This window comes from Arvicanthis niloticus, chromosome 6 (assembly GCF_011762505.2).
Source record: "Arvicanthis niloticus isolate mArvNil1 chromosome 6, mArvNil1.pat.X, whole genome shotgun sequence".
NCBI lineage: Eukaryota > Metazoa > Chordata > Mammalia > Rodentia > Muridae > Arvicanthis > Arvicanthis niloticus.
This window is the reverse complement of record NC_047663.1, coordinates 59,302,106-59,319,178: the sequence shown is the minus strand read 5'-3', so window position 1 is coordinate 59,319,178 and position 17,073 is coordinate 59,302,106. Positions and strand designations below refer to the sequence as shown.

At 44.2% G+C, this 17,073-nt stretch overlaps 1 protein-coding gene across 2 annotated transcripts in view; it reads left to right on the top strand.

The window, feature by feature from the left end:
* Positions 1-12: 12 nt before the first annotated feature.
* Positions 13-17,073, top strand: part of Ttc19 (tetratricopeptide repeat domain 19) — a 28,421-nt gene continuing 11,360 nt past the window's right edge. The window contains exons 1-7 of one of the 2 annotated variants that reach the window (XM_034508002.3): positions 14-262; positions 354-457; positions 2,142-2,252; positions 2,676-2,714; positions 3,349-3,405; positions 4,122-4,183; positions 9,803-9,897. In XM_034508002.3, the coding sequence (XP_034363893.1) occupies positions 82-262; positions 354-457; positions 2,142-2,252; positions 2,676-2,714; positions 3,349-3,405; positions 4,122-4,183; positions 9,803-9,897 (649 nt within the window). In that variant the 5' untranslated portion in view covers positions 14-81. Of the gene's footprint in view, positions 263-353; positions 458-2,141; positions 2,253-2,675; positions 2,715-3,348; positions 3,406-4,121; positions 4,184-9,802; positions 9,898-17,073 lie in introns of both variants that reach the window. The other variant, XM_076936674.1, reaches the window with a different exon arrangement.

Here is a 17,073-nt window from a genome sequence, read left to right as displayed (position 1 = left end):
TCATCGTGCGTCATCACGCATGCGGACAGGCGGCGCGTCCCCGGCCAGCCGCGGCTAGTGGAGGTCTCCGGACGCACCGGCATGTTTCGGCTGCTTCGCTGGCGTCTGGGTCGAACCCTGCTGCGGGCCGCGGGCCGGCGGTGCGGGGGCTGTACGGCGCGCCTGCTGCCGGAGCGGGCGGGCGACACGGGGCCGGGCACGGAGCGGCTGCGGACCCGAGGTGCGCCGGCGCGGGGACACGGAGTGCTGCCGCTGTTGGCAGGTGAGCGGTGCGCTCCGGGCTGAGCCGGCCCGGCGGGGGCGGGGGCGAGGGCACGGGCCGGTCCCGGTGACCTCTGAGCCGCTTCTCGCAGCGCTTGCCTGGTTCTCGCGACCCGCGGCGGCGGCAGAGCAGCCAGGAGAGGACGCGACAGACGAGGCGGAGGCCGAGATCATCCAGCTGCTGAAGCGAGCCAAGGTGAGGGGCTCAACCGGGCGTGCGCGCTCTCTGCTCCGGTTTCCCGAGGCCTGGATGGATTGGCCCCGGGTGGAAGGTTGGGATCCATCCAGACTAGTCCAGAGCGAATCCTGCAGCAAAACCACTGCAGTTGTGAGTGCAGGTGGAGATGGCACCTTCACATTTCCATTTATTTATTTATTTAGTCCAAACGTATTGACTGAGGATGTTTTGCGGGGGTGGCTTTAATCAGCTAACAACCAAACCGAAATGACATTTTGTGCATAGAATATGTATGACGTCCCGAAAATGTAATTTAATATCGTTTATGCCTCTTGGTTCTCGTCTAAATCTGTTTCTCCACATCCCTTTTTCCCCTCCAGATTTATTTCGTCTCTTCCAACGGGTTCAATATCGGCTTAATGACAACAACGTCCAACTTTGTTTTCACAGACTGCAGCGTGTCATTGACATGCTGTCTCTATTGCAAGGCCCCAGCTATCTCTCAGATTTAGCATGCCTGGAACTAAGCACTTCTTAAATTCCTTCCCCCGAATGTATCTTTAACAGTCTTCTCTTTACCACCTAAAAAAATTAAGCCTAAAAATATCATAGTGGTTCCTCAGTTGGATCTCTGTATGTTCGAGGCCAGCTTGGTCTGCAGAGCAAGTCCAGGACAGCCAGGAGCGTGTTACACAGAGAAACTCTGTCTCAAAAAAAGAAAAGAAAAGAACACCATAATGGTTCTTAAAAGTGTTGATAATTCCCAGTTACACAGCAATAAGCACAGTTGCCATCAAATCCAGAGCACTGCTCAGATCACCCCACCGCCACCACCACCCTTTCCCTCTTTTTCCCCAGTTTTTCTCACACAGGTCCCTTTCTCTTGCCCCACTGCAGTCCTTTCTCCCTGCAGCAACCTGAGTGATGGTTTGAAATGTAAATCAGATTGTAGTGCCTTGTGTGACAGCTGAGTGACTTCCCCCTGTACCTGTGAGAAAACACTAACCCCTGTCAGGACTGGAAGTGCTCTAAGCCAGCTGTCTCATCCTGCTGTGGCAGGAGCTGTGATCTAGCACCCTCTGTCCACCTCTCCTTCCTTGAATGTCTTCTGAAGAGCCATTCTTTTCAGCCTACAGGGCTTCACCCAAGTCTTTGGGGGTCATTCTTCTGTCCATTTTGTTACGTGGTTAACTCCTAAATCGCCTGCCCTCATTTTTACTCTCATTTCCTTGAACACGTTCCTGATTCCCCTTGTCATTCCTCTGTGTTGTTTTTCTTCCTCATTTCATGAGTTTTAATTACACCTACATGTCCTATGTGATTGCCTGTAATCTTCAGGAAGAGAAGAAGATGGAAGTCGAACAACTTCGATATAAAACACAATGCCAGGTGTGGTGGTCCACGCCTTTGACTGCCACAGTCAGGAGGCAGAGGTCTCTGTCTCTAGATGGAAAAACAAAGTAAAGATTACTCACTTTGTTTCTGTCTGCTCTGTTAGTTAAAACTTGGTTACACGAGCACACTGGATGCAAGGGAAGCTCGTCTCCCTGTCATCTCAGTGGACATGGTACCTGGACATAGTTGGGATTCAGTATGTGGTGAATGAATAATTCTTCATACGTTTTGCGATGTGTCTGCTCTGCAGCAGAGTGCGTCTGTCTCCTTACGTTTCATTTAATGTCTCCTTGTTCTCTTTCTTTAGTTGAGCATCATGAAAGATGAGCCAGAAGCGGCTGAGCTGATTTTGCATGATGCTCTTCGCCTTGCGTATGAGAGTGACAACAGGAAGGCCATCACGTACACTTACGACTTGGTAACTGCTCTAACCAGTCTAGCTATTGAGGAAGGGTGGGTGCTGAGAAAGTGTTCCTGCTGTTTTATCTTCCTGACTGCCATGATGTCCCAAAGGTGTTTGTTTCTAAGTTTTCTCTTGGTTTAATTTTTGTACCCTCTGCAGGGTCACTTATAATTTCAAACCATAAAGAAACAAATAGCTTTGTACTTTTCAGTGATGATCTGGGTTTAGTTTGCTTTTTAACAGTATATAAAATAAACCGTGTGCCTCTTTCACTATTGCTGTACTGAGCTCCTAGCAGATTAACGGGTGACGGTTTCTCTGTTTTAAACTTTTCTTTCTTAAGATTGTAAAAACAGGGAAGAATCTTCCACTTAAAAGCTTTAAATCTGTGTAAACGCAGCACTCTGAACTGAACAGCCATTTATAATTTGCTTTCAGATGGCCAACTTAGCATTTATTCGAGGGCAGCTTGAAAACGTAAGTCAATTGCTTTTAGTATCTTGACTTGGTGATGCCTCAAGGGAGCTAACTATAAGGGTATATGTTACTTCCTCCAGAAGGTCCCCAGAATACAGTGGCCAAAGACACAGGTGTGTTTCTTTGTAATTGATGAGCCTACACATATGCCAAAAGACTAAAAGCAGATTGTCTGTTCATTTTACGATAAGTCTTCATCTGCGTGAGTGAGCTGCCTCACCTCCTGCCTACACGACGGGAAAAGGAGAGATTGAAGTGCAAAAGACAGCCTTATAAAATGTCTCAAAGGGTTGATGTTCTCTCTGCCTGTTAGTGTTAGCCAGAACTCAAATTCATGCTATGATTGTAAACAACTTCATTGACGGGGTGTATGTTAGGAACAGTTTGCAGTCTGCCCCGTTGGTTGGGTGAGTTGAAGTTAGTCTGCACTCATCACAGGGTACGTTAAGGTACAGAGGGTGTGAGGTTCTCATCTTTTGGTCCCTTTATAAAAGTCTCAGTGTTCACACATGGGTACATGCATGCGTACGTGTGTGTGTGTGTGTGTGTGTGTGTGTGCACTCACTCAAATTAAGTTGGTACCTAAGTTAAGAGTCTTGTGTAGATCTTTTAAAGACAATCTTTATGCTTTTAGGCAGAACAGCTTTTTAAAGCAACAATGAGTTCCCTGCTTGGAGGGGGCATGAAGCAGGTAAGGACATCGCCTAGCATCAACCCATCAAAGCAGCTCATACAGTGAAAACTCCGCATCTTAGTTAGAGTTTCTGTTGCTGTAATAAAACACCGAAAGTAACTTGGGGAAGAAAGGGTTTATTTCATCTTAAGACTTTTTGGTAACTGTCCATCACTAAGGGAAGTCAAGGCGGGAGCTCTAGGCAGGTGTCTGGAAGTAGGAATTGAAACAGGACATGGAGAAACCTGCTTACTGGCTCACTCCTGTGGCTTACTTTCCTGTGGCTTTTTTGATAACTCCCAGTGTCACCTGCCCAGTGGTGACACCGCTCAGCTGTGAGCTGGGCCCTCCCACTTTAGTCATTAATCAAGAAAATGGCTCATACTTGCCTATAGTCTGATCTGATGGCAGCCATTTTTCATAATTGAGGTTTGTCTTCACAGATAACTATAGCTAGTATCTAGTTGACCAAAATACCAACCAGGATACTCCCTCTCACCCAGGCCCCAGCACATATGTACTTTGACCAAAAAGGTGGTTATTTCACCCCACAACTATATAAAAATAGCTAGTATTTCACTAATTCTAAATGATCGCTAAAGAATTCATAACTGGTTAATTCCTTTAAAAGATGAAAGACTGGCTTTGAGACAGAATTCATTATAGATGTTGAAAATACTCTGTAAGAATTTTTATTTCTCATGAATTTTTTTTTTCTTAAATTATACCAACAGGAAGACAATGCGATAATTGAAATCTCTCTGAAACTGGCCAATATCTATGCTGCTCAGAATAAGTAAGTATTATCAGAATATAGGTGTAGCAGTGGTCAGGTAGAAGAATGATGAGTGGAAAACTCAGGCCTTGGGATATTATATATAATCTTTATTTACTTGTCAACCATCTGGGTCTCCAGAAATCTGGTGCCACACTCAAAAGTGCATTTCTCAACTTTTTCCAGTTTCCTCCTTTGGCTTCCATTTGCCTGAGTGGAACACAGCCCTGTGACTGAACTGTGGTGGTTAATCAAGTATTTGGTTCTCGCTTGAAATTAGAAAGGAAATAGAGTCAGAACTATTCTAGTCCTAGAAGCAAAGGGAACACAGCATTCTCTCAGTTGTAGGTCCTTCCTCTCAGATGACTCTAGCTTATATCTAATTGACATAAAGCTAACCCAGCATGAGTGGTTATAAAAGGAATTAGTTGTTTTGTTTAAAGGTTTTCAGAGAGCACTTGGGAATAATCCATTGGTAAGATTTTCGAGGGGGATACAGTTAGTAGTAGAGGGAAGTCTGGATGTTATAAACTGTAATGTGACAGGAGGTACCTAGTGGGCTCATGCCAAGGTATGCACTTGAGTAATTATTCCATGCAATAAATCTAGTATAAAGGGGGTTATTGGGGGACAAGATGGAGTGAAGGCCTGAAGAAGGGGTAGAGGCAGACAAATAGACACATAGGCAGGCAGATGGGAGCAGAGAAAGGCGGGTCACACCACAAACAGGCAAGTGCAGACTCATGCACTTAGTCAGACTGAAAAGAGCAGAAAGGGGGAGAGAGAGACTGGCTGGGAACATGTGAGGACAGAGACTGAGCTCACAGTGGGGCAGTCCTTCTATATGCAGCCTACACCTGAAGGCCTGCTAGGTTCCTGGGAGGAGCCTAGTGGAATATCCTGTAAATTAACACTGGATATGTAAGCTAGGAAGTGCTAGTTTAAAAATAGTAGATAAATTTGAATTCTATTTTATTTATTTATTTATTTATTATTTTTGAAACAGGGCTTCTCCATGTTGCCCTGGCTGCCCTGGAACTCACTATGTAGACCAGGCTGGCCCTAAACTTACACTTGCCTCTGACTCCTAAGTGCTGAGATTAAATTTGTATACACTCTGAACTTCTGACACAATTTTTTTTTATTTTTTATTTTTTTACTTATTACTATTACTTAATAAATAAGTAAAAAAAAAAATATTTACTTTACATCCTGCTCACCGCCTGCCTCCCAGTTACTCCCTCCCACGATCCTTTCCCTATCCCCTTCCCCTTCTCCTCTGAGCAGGTAGGGGCCCTCCTAGGTATTTCCCTCATCCTGGCGCTTAAAGTCTCTTTGAGGCTAGGTGCTTCCTCTCCCACTGAGGCCAGACAAAGCAGCCCAGCTAGAAGAACATATCCCACATACAGGCAACAGCTTTTTGGATAGTCCCCTTCCAGTTGTTCAGAACCAAGGTGCACATCTGCTACATATGTATGGGGAAGCCTGGGTCCAGCCCATGTATGTTCTTTGGTTGGAGGTTTGGACCCTGAGAGCCCCAAGGGTCCAGGTTAGCTGACTGTTGGTCTTCCTGTGGAGTTCTTATCCTCTTTGGGGCCTGCAATCCTTCCTCCTGTTCTTCTATAAGAGTCTCCAAACTCTATCCACTGTTTGGCTGTGGTGTCTGTATTGAGTTGGCTGCTGGTGGAGCCTCTCGGGACAGCAGGCTCCTGTCTGCAAGCGCAAGCATAGCAGAGTGGCATTAACAGTGTCAAGGGTTGGTGCTTGCCCATGGGATGGGTCTCAATTTGGACTCGTTATTGGTTGGCCATTCCCTCAGTCTCTGCTCCATCCCCTGTGGGAAAGGGGACGGGAGGGGAATCGGGGAAGGGGGGTCAAAATCAGATGAGGGGAGGGACAGGAGAGATGACCATGAGAATGAATGGAAATCTGTTAACTGACAGGGGTGGGGAGGTAGGGGGCATCCCCAGGACAAGACAGACCTGGGATAAGGAAAGCCCCCAAGAATCAATTGGGGGGAGGGTAGGCCGGGCGGCGGTGGCGCGCACCTTTAATCCCAGCACTTGGGAGGCAGAGGCAGGCGCATTTCTGAGTTCGAGGCCAGCCTGGTCTACAGAGTGAGTTCCAGGACAGCCAGGGCTACACAGAGAAACCCTGTCTTGAAAAAACAAACAAACAATAAAAAAACCAAACCAAAACAAAAAAACAGTTGGTGGGAGGGTGACCTTAGCTGTGGCTCACAGCATTGGGGATATGGAACCTGAAGAAGCCACCTCCTGTAGCCAGGCAAAAACCCCAGTAGAGTGATAGGGACACCAACCCACTCAAAAAACTTTTGATCCTAAATTCTTGTAAAGAAGAAGAAGCCTATCGGCTACATGAAAGGTTTTGGAAACAGTTTAGATGTTGCCAAAAGCTAGAAACACCCATGAGGCCTTAATGACCTGTGTCTTAGGTTTCTTTTATTGTGATAAGATTCAGTCTGTTGGGAAGCCAAGGTAGAGAGTTGAGGCAGGGACTGAAGCATGGAGGAATGATGATTACTGGCTTGTTTTTCTTAGCTTGCTCAGTTTGTTTTCTTATACACCCCAGGCCTAATTGCCTGGGGTCACAACCACCCACTGTAGGCTAGGCCCTGCCACGGCATTATCTGTCAAGAAAATGCCCCCCCACCCCCCAGGCTTTCTTACCGACTAATCTAATGAGGCATTTCCTCAGCTGACAGTTCCTCTTTGACTCTAGCTTGTGTCATGTTGATAAAAACTAGATAGCATGATTGACCCTTGTCACCTTGACACAGAAACATAGAAACATATCTCTAGCTTTTCTTTTTGCACTTGTCCCCAAGATGTTAATATTAATATCACAAAATAAAACATAACTTGTATTTTGTTTTGTTTTGAGACAAGGTCTCTACATAGTTCTAGCTGTCCTGGTACTCACTGTGAAGACCATGCTGGCCTCCAATTCACAGAGATTCATCTGCCTGCCTTTTGAGTGCTGGGAGTGCTGGGATTAAAGGTGTGTGCCACCACACCCAACCTAAAACATAACTTTTAAAAGTCTCATTGTCTTTTTTTAAAAATTCACTTTAAAATTCAGTTTCTTTAAAATGTCCAGCTGTGGGCTTCTGTAAAACCAAAGTAAGTTTCATCCTTTCTAGTCTAAGAGGGAAGAACCAGGGCAGTTACCATCAAAGCAAAACCTAGTTCTTCTCAGAAATATAAATAGCTCTTATGTCTGAGACTCAGGATCCTCCCAAGGGCTCTGGTAGCTCTGGTTCTCCAGCTTTCGTTCACTGCATACATGGCTTACAGGCTCAGGCCAGCTCCACTTCACAGCTGCTCCTGACCTTGGCAGTTGTACTGTGACATTAGTCTCTAGTATGCTGGGGTCTCCCCTGCAACTGAGCTGCACTTTCTCCATTGTGCATGGACTCTTCAGGGTCGCCACCCTGTCATAGAGTTGCCAGCCTCAGCTGCTACTCATGACTCCCTTTCATGTGTTTAAAACCAGTACCACTCAAACTACCTCAGGACATAGTCCTAGAATATTTCACCTTAATGATGCTGATATTAAATCACCCCTTATTTCTCAGCTTCAGCTAAGGAACTCTGATTATCTGAGCAAAGCAGAGGTTCCACTTCAGAGGTGCTGGTCTCTTGTTAATCATAGCTAATGTTTCAGCTCCAGCTGATGAGAAACCAAGATTTTTAATAGAAAACACCACACAAACGGCCCTGATTATCTTTGTTTCCCTCAAACTTGACAAGTCAGGCCTCCTTCGTCTGCAACTTTACAGCATCCCTGTCTTCTCATCTCCTACAACAGCCCATTAAGCCCTGAGCATTGAATGGCTTTCCCAGCCTAAAGTTCACATGTCCATCTGCAATTGCCCCCAAATCATGGTTAGATCAGAGGTCTTCGGGTTTCTTTTGCAGTTGTAAAACACCATGCCCAAAAGTAACTTGGGGACGAAAGAGTTTATTTTTACAACATGTAGGTCATACAACCGCACTGAGGGAAGTCATGACAGGAACCTGGAGGCAGGAACCAAAGCAGAAGCCATGAAGAAACACTGCTTACTGGCTGGCCCCTCCCCGCCACCTGTTGTGGGCACCACCCGTGTCAGTCTTCAGTCAAGAAAAGGCCCCACATGTTTGCCTACAAAGCCAGTCTGAAGGTGTTTCAGCTGTTTCCTCACCTTAGCTGACATGGCCTTCCATTCCTTTCTGTCTCTAGGCAGTACTCGAAGGAAGAGCACACGATATTTAAATTGGGAGCGTCTCTGGAGAGCTCTGTTTTGGCAGTGGGTTTAGGGAGAAAATGGTTTCCTTTAGCTTTTTAGCTGCTGCAGAAGTTAATGTCAGAGATCTGATGACATTAAGCTGGATGCTGTTGAGACCTCAGCACTTTGAGGCTAAGAGATCCCAACCCCAGCCCTGTCCTAGTCAACAACACTATTTTGTTGAGCATCTACTTAGTTTCCTGAGTTTTGACTGGGGACTAGATAGGCTCGGGGCTTCTGTGGGTCTCTGATTTCAAGTCTTCTCCTTTTTGAGATAGGACATGTTCTCTAACCTAGGTTAGCCTGTATTACAGACACAAAACACAACGTAGCTCTTGATTTAAATCTTGAACTTCAAAGTTTGTCTGGTGCCAGAGAACATTGAAGCTGGGGACACTCTTCTTGAGAGTAGTGTCATACAGGATTAGATGTTAATGATGTCTCAAAGCAAATATGTGCTGAGAAATAAGACATTCAAAGCCAAAAGCTTTTACAGTATCCATTAGTAATTAGTACCTAAGTCATGTTTTATTAAGGGAAGTATGAGATAAGAGAACACATAGCCAGGTTTGGGGCTTACAGGTGCTGACTGAGGGCTCTAGCTAGCGTATGTGAAGCCCAGAACTGGAGGTAGATGCTGAGGTAGGCAGCTGTAGGTAGGGAGCTGTTTTCGGCCTTCTACTCTGACAGCATCTCGTTGGCCGCCTCCCTGGCCATGGGGCTATAGGTCTCTTCTACCAAGGTTTGGAAGTGGAGAAGGAAGAAGATGCTTTGTTCTGGGGATAAAGTAGAACAGTGGGTCATCACATCCCTTCTCGAAAAGCAGTAGAGAAGAAGGCATGAGCCTTCTTCAGTTGTCAGTTGTGGCAAGAAGGTCAAACCTTGAAGAGCAGGAACTGGAGTTGCAGAAGGAGTTTCTCCATGTTCCTCTGCATGTCTGTGGAAACTGTCCAGCATCAGTGGGCTTTCCTATGCCATAGCTAATATTTTGATTTCTGTACGGAAAAATAAAAAGTAAAAACAGCTTGGGAGAACTTGTTAAGCCCAGAGTTTCCCAGAAGAGCATTGATGATAACAGTTGGGAACCTCAGGTCCAGGAGCCTGAGCCTTAGGTCAGGGGTTGCCGTGTGGAGACAGAAAGACTAATAATGGCTATACAGTCATGAAAATGTTGGCTCCATCCATTAATTTCCCTTAAATGGATGATTTAAAAACAAACTCTAGAGAAGTGCAGATCAACAGCCAGAGATACAAATATCCCCCTGTTATCTGTAATGCTCAGAGCAGAGCTGTAAAGATGGGAAAAGATCCAAGGTGAGCAGAGCTGACTGACTACTGATACTTGTTTCCAGACAGGAGTTTGCCCTTGCTGGCTATGAATTCTGCATTTCAACTCTAGAGGGAAAAATTGAAAGAGAAAAGGAATTAGCAGAAGATATTATGTCAGGTAGGAAACTTGACTTTTCTAGACATTGGGTTTTCTCCACAAACGTTTCGATTGCTGAATGTTTATTACGGGAAAGAGCCTACATGGGGGAGGGCAAATTATCCATTTTGGGGAGTCAGTGTCTATCCTAATACCATGGGTTTGAAACAGGGTATCTTGTTTAAATGACTTGAGTACTGTTTTGAATTTTTTTTAAAGTCCTGTAGATGACAGGTTCATAATTTGTCTGCTAACTTCTGCTACATTTGTAATCTGTGGGAAATTGGCAGGTATGAAGGGAACTCTTTCCTTTTTGTTCAGTCACTTACTAAGGTAGAACTGAATGGGAGAGCACTTGGCTGCCAGGCACCAGTCCCTAGATCAGAGAGAAAGAACTGAAGCTACATACGCTGCAGGGTGAGGAAGCAGAGGACGTCCTGTTCCTGCAGGCCGTCTGCATGCAGGCTGTCTGCATGCAGGCTTGGAGCACAGTGGGCTGGGAAGGGTTTAAGCTCTGTATTTGGGTTTCTTCTTTTCTTCTCTCCCCTCTCCTACTTGGGTCTCATGTAGTCCTGCCTGGCCTGAAACTTGCTACATAGACCAGGCTGGTCTCTAATTCTGAGATAACATCATCCCTGCGTCTTGAAAGCTTAGATTAAAGGTGTGTGCCTGTACACCTGACTTTTGTTTGGATTTCTTCCTTGGTTTGAAGTACTAAAAATTTTCAGGTTTCATATTCATTGAGGGACTTGTAACACACTGACTCTATGCCAAGAGTCAGTAGCAAGATGCTAGGAAACCATAGGCAAGTTCTCATCCCTAAAGCCAGGCACCTTGGAAGAGTTGTCTGTGTCCTGACATCTTGTGATTTCCTTTTGAACATAGTCAGGTTTTCTTCTCCATCACTGCACTGTAACCTTTATCAGTGTCACCATGTCCAGCCCTTGACCGTCTCACTCATTAGTAATGTTGATTACGTGATCACTGTCTCCCACAGGAAACCGTGTCCCTTGGTTTCTTGGGTGTCTCATTGACCTTTCCCCTTTTATTGCCTATTTCCTAATGGTGGCTCACCTCAGAGGTATCCTCACCTGCTTCTCTTTTCCCTCTGGCTCACCCCTAGAAATGTCATGTAGTCCTGTAACATTTAACTATTATATTTATACGTCCCAGCTGGCACCAAGACATCAGACATATGGTCTAGTCTTATATTAGCCTAGACTGTTTAGTGGTTATCCAACACTAGACATGTCCAATATGGGCCTCTTGATTTCTGCCACTCAGAAGTTTCTTCACTGCTCAGCCCTAGGTCACTAAGTGACACCAGCATTCACCCAATGGCTTTGGCAGAGAACCTAGGAATTCTCTAGGATTTCCTCCTTATACTGGTCTACCAACATGTTAAATTGAATCAACTATGAAAATGCATTCACATTAGACTACATCTTTTTTTGCCTGGATGCTCATGTCAGTTTTTCCTGCTTCCTTTCCTTTCCTTCCTCAATGAATCTGTTACCATGCAGCAGGCAAACTAACCTTTTAAGGACCTCATTGCTTCTGTATTACCTTTAAGTTCATACTCCTCACAAGGACCTGGCTTCCACCTGTGTCTGTGGCATCATTATCCTCTCTCTCACTCCTCTCCCTGGCCTTGCCCCTCCTGAGCACACACCATCTCAGGGCCTTTCTACCCCTGTCTCGTACCTGGATGGTTCTCGGCAGTGCCTCACTCCATTCAGGTTTGTCAGTGTCAGAGGCCTCTCCTAACAGGACTCCCACCCATCTTGGAGTCACTCAGCCTCTTGATTCTCTGATTCTTCTTTACCATCCTTGAAGTAGGAGTGTTGTGTGCTTGTTTCTGTGGTACCAAGAGACGTACTTCTTTGTTAGCTGGTTTTAGTATGTGTCTTCTCTACCAAAGAGCAATCAAGACACTGTGTGTTGTATTAAATCCTTAGTGCCTGGAAGAGAGCCTAGCCCCTAACAGGGGCTCAGTAATTACTAAAAGAACAAAATTTGACAAAGAGCATTAAGTAAATACAGTTCAGAGAAGTACAGAGGAGCTTGAAGAAACCTAGAGAAAATATGAATGAGGTCCAGCCACAGAGTATGTGAGTTATTCACCATTCATGTCCTTGCCATCGCGCATTGGGACATTGCTAGAGTTTTTCCTGCTTTCCTCCTCTTTCTGTTTTCTCCCTCCCTCCCTCCCTCCCTTCCTTTCTACTCCTTCCTCCCCCCTCTCTCTTTCTTTTTCTCTCTCTCTGATGGGATATTTGCTGTGTAGATCAGAGTGGCATCAAGCCTGAGGCACCCCTGCCTAAGCCTCTTGACTAGTGTGAGCCATTGTGAGTTTCCTGTGACTTCTCTATCTGTGCCTGTCTCTGTCTCCCTCACTCTGTCACATGTAGTCCAGGCTGCCCTCAAACTCTTTGTGTAGCTGAGGATGACTTTGTCCTTCTCAGCATCCTGCCTCCACCTTCTGAGTGCCAGGATTATGACACACCTGTTCTTTACTGTGCTATGGGTTGAACTCAGGGATAGAAAAGCACTTTACTAAATGAGCTGCCTTTTTAAGTCCTTGTTATTAGTTTATTAAGAGGATAAAGCTCTTTCCAGCTCCAAAAATAGTTACTAACTTTCTAAAGAAAATCCTGGAAAGCATCATGAAGAAAGATAACCCTGTTGCTCAGAAAGAACAGCTGTTTACGTTCTATTGTAACCTGACTTTTAATAATACATTATGAAAATATATTTCTATTTTTTTGGCAAAAGAATTCTTGGTGGGTATGGAAGCTAATTTGTATGTGTGCATGTTCGCACATGCGCATATGGAAGGACAATCTTGTATGCTAGTGGACAATCTTGGGTTTTGTTCTTCAGGTGTTGTCCATTGTGTTTTGGGGAGACAGGTTTACTCACTGGTCTAGAACTTGCCAAGTAGGCTAGGCTGGCTGGCCATGGAGCCTCAGTAATCCACCTGATTCTGCTCCCTAGTGCTGGCATTACAAGCATATGCCACCAAACCTGGCTTTGTAAAATGGGAATTCTGGCATCAGATTCTGGCATGATAAATAACTTAGCAAATCAGGTGCAATGTCTCATGCCTCCATTTTTAGCATTTGGGAAGCTGAAGCAAGAGTTTGAGAATAACTTGGTTACAGAGTGAGACTCTGTCTTAGCAAAGAAAGGGAAAGCTGAAGAGATAGTTTAGTCCATAAAGTGCTCACCATGCAAACATTAGGATCTGAGTTCAGTTCCCAGAACCTCTGAAAAAAGACAGACATTGTGATGGATGCTTAAAATTCTAATGCCAGGGTTGAAAGGGGTGGAGGAAGGGTGGGTGGGTAGACAGGATCCCTGGTGCTTCCTGGCTGTCCAGCGTAGCCTAATTGGTGTGTCCTAGATCCCAGTGAGAGACCTTGTCTCAAGACAAGGTGGACAGCTCATGGAGAAGAACAACACTGAGGTTGATCTGTGGCCTCTGTCTGCAGGCATGCCATACACACACACCTGGCACATAACAAAACAGAGCTTGTGTGTGTTCTGTATGACCAGCCCTGTACCAAGAGGACATTAGTGAAAATGACATTAAAAATGGTCTAGGGTACTTTGTCCCCCATAATGTAGATGTATATGTAATTACTCAGGAGATCAGCATAACGCAGTGAGAATTGGGGAGGTAGTGCAGGAGATGCAGTGTTTGTTGTACAATCGAGAGAACTCAAGTTCTATCCCTGACACCCATGTCAAAAAGCTGGGTGGTGCTGCTGACAACAGCAGTGGGGCAGTAAGGACTCACTGACCAGTCAGCCTAGCCTGGTCCCATGAGCTTCAGGCCAATAAGAGACCTTGTCTCAAAACTCACAGTGAGCAACACATAAGGACCAGCACCCAGTGTTGACCTCTGGCCTGGTACAAACACATAATTCAACTACAAAGTAGCATATGTAGTCTAAAACAGCTTAATTTTTTATAATACATAGACCAAAGGCTAAATGACTTAAAAATGTAGACATATTTTCTCTGGTTGTTTGAGATTTATACATTTATAGTTCATTTGTGTTTTCTGCGTATTTTATTTTTATTATGAATATATTTTTTCTTCCAATTTAATTTCTATAGCTCACATTATAGCATTAAAAGTCAAATGTGTTATGACTTACTTTAAAATAGCATTCCCTTGTCACACCTCACCTCATTTGTATTCAACTAAGTTAATTTCTTTTGGCACTTTTTCTGTCTGTGTGTGTGCACACATGTGCTTATTTAGGTGTGTGTACTTGTGAGTGGAAACCAGAAGCCAATCTTGTTGTCATTCCCCTTGTTGCTGTCCTTGCCATGGAGCTTGCCTATTTGGCTCTGCAGGCTGGCCAGCATCCCTGGGGACCTGCCTCTTTCTGCCTCTCATTTAAGTGCACCACACCCCTGGCTATTTCAGATGTGGACTCTGGAGTTGAGCTCAAGTCCTCTGGTTTATAAGAGAGGTGCTTGCCGACGCTTACATCTTTCTTGAAAACATAAAGTTATTATTTCCTAATTTTAATTTTTGGAAGCTATTAACTTACTGAAGAGTTAAGATTATAGTTTTTGTGTCTACATACGAAGATATAAATGACATTACTTGCTGAACCAAGTAACATGATTATATAACTTTATTTCCAATTTTTTCAGTATTTTGTTTCCTTGGGAATTAATTTGCTTTCTTGTTGCATTTAGAATTTATTTTGAAATACTTTTATTATATTCATCTACTTATGTGTGTGTGTACATACCCAGGCATTCATGTGTGCCACAGTTGCCTGAAAGTCAGTGGACAACACATGGGCTGTGTTCTCACTTTTCTGTTGCTGTGATAAGGCACCATGACAAAGACAGCTTGTAGAAAAAAGATTTGGGGGAGGGCTTATGGTTTCCGTGGATTAGTCAGAGTCCATGGCCATCATGGTCAGGAGCATGGCAGCCGCAGGCATGGAGTTGTAGCTAATTTGGTCAGATTAGTTAATCTGTAGGAGATTTGAGCAGTATTCTCTTTGGACCTTTGGAATTAGATGAGTCAGTGTATGTAAAGCATTAGAATAGTGTCTAATACATAGATAGTAGCAACTCAGAAGATGTTGATTATTAATTTTTATTATTGTCATAAGGCTGTGTGCCCCTTCTCCTTGTAATTCTGTTAGCTTCATTGACAGGCTATACATGTCTTATGAAGTGAGAATATCATTTGTTTGTGCTTTGCTTGAGGTGGTAGTGAGTACTGTGGTGTGTGTTTGGAGGTAGGAAGACAGACAACCTTGGGTGTCAATTTAGACAGATAGTGTCTCTTCTTGCTGCTATACACACTAGGCCAGCTGGCCTCAGAGTCTCAAGATTTTATTGTGTATAAATGAGTCATATAGTCTATGTTCATTTTAAGGTATTTTTATGATGTGTATGATAATTTATATTTCATTTGCTTTTATTAAGCTTTAATGTTTTTTTTTTTTTTTTTTTTTTACTTGTGCCTAGAAGAAAGCTTTGAGACCATTGAGCTGAGGTTATAGGGACTTGGGTGTTGAGAATTGAACTCTAGACCTCTGTAAAAGAAGCAAGTGCTCTTAACTGTTGAACCATCTGTCCACCCCAACTTTTACTAATTTTTAATAAATACTGAGTAGCTGTTCTATGCCAGGCATTGTTTTTAGATTTGCAGCAGAAAGTGAGGCCCAGGCCCTGTTCCTCTGGGGCTCAGGACCTGAGAGGATTTCCAGCACTCAAGTCAGCCGGGGTACCTAGTACTCATCTTTCTGCATTTCTTTTCATTTTTTTCTTCCTGTTTTAACTATCTAAACATTTTTAGTGTTTAGCTTTTAGCTTATCTAGAATTTACTTGGAAAGTTGACCACTAGTTTCTTATAGATAACTATCATTAAGAATAGTTTTCTTCAAAGTTTTCTATTCGTTGGATGAGTCTTTTAACAGTAAACATTGTTAAATTATACTGAGTATAAATATATCGTGCCAGTGCACACATGCTACGTCTATAGAAATTCCCTCAGTCTTCATGTGAGTTGAATGGAGTCACTTTGTCAGTCCCTGGTTTATTTGGGCTAATTATCATGGTTTACCATAGACCTCGGAAGGGAATGCTAACTGAGTTAAAGGACAGTTCCAGGTTCAGACGAGGGGCTGGCTGACCTGAGTAACAGGTGGGAGGTTCACTGAAGCACTGTCCAGGAATCTCATCCCAAAGTGGCCGTGTCCACAAGAAAAGTGTTAGGGCAGTCTTTCCTGAAGACTGCACATAGATATGTCCTTCTCACTGACTGGAACGGGATCACATGTCCTGTCATTTTTCTCTCTTTTTTAAGGCAAAATTGGAGCCTTTTAGAAAGATACACTAGGCTTAGGTTTAGGAATGCTGGGGATGGGGACGGGCTCAGCATAGAGACACAATTGCTGTGGGGGCTGGAGAACGTTCTGGGGCCAGTTTTCCCTTTATATCTTTACCCAAGTTCCAGGAATTACATTCAGGTTGCCTGGTTATTATGCAAGTACCTTTACCCTTTGAGCTGTCTTTGCTGGTCCCAAGAGTCCTGATGTGGAGATTTGGGGTAGCTCATTTTCTGAGGAAACTTGTAGAGGGACAATTGTGCCTTCAGGGCAGTCTCCGAGTGGGGCTGGAGTTTCCTTAGGTAGTGTTTAGTCCTATTTTCTCTCCTTACATGGGTCTTCTGGATGTGTGGTCAGGTTCTAGCTCACACCGGCCCTTGGCAAGAGAAATGTGATGGCTCTGGTTGGCTAGCCTTGACTAGTATCCATTCCCACTGAGTAACTTTGCTCTGCTCAGTCATGACAGCCAGGAAAGGTTCTGGAACCGGCAGCCAGCCTGCTAGTAAAGAACTGTGAAATCCTGGGCCTTCCTTCCACTGAGGGATGTGGCAGGACTCCAGCATGTTCTATTAAATTTGAGTCAGTGAACCACCTTACTCAACGTTTGCTTTTCAGTTGATACTGATGGCATCCCAAGGTTTACAGTTAGGAAGGTAGAGAAGAAGGGCATTTGTTTCCAGGCAATCATGTGTCTGCCTCTTCCTTTTTTTTTTTTTTTTTTTTTTTTAAATTTAGTTCTGTAGCATAGTCCTCCATGGTACCCACAGTTTATTGCTAGACATAGGATTGTTGTATGTGTTTCACTATGAAAACTACTTCTTATTG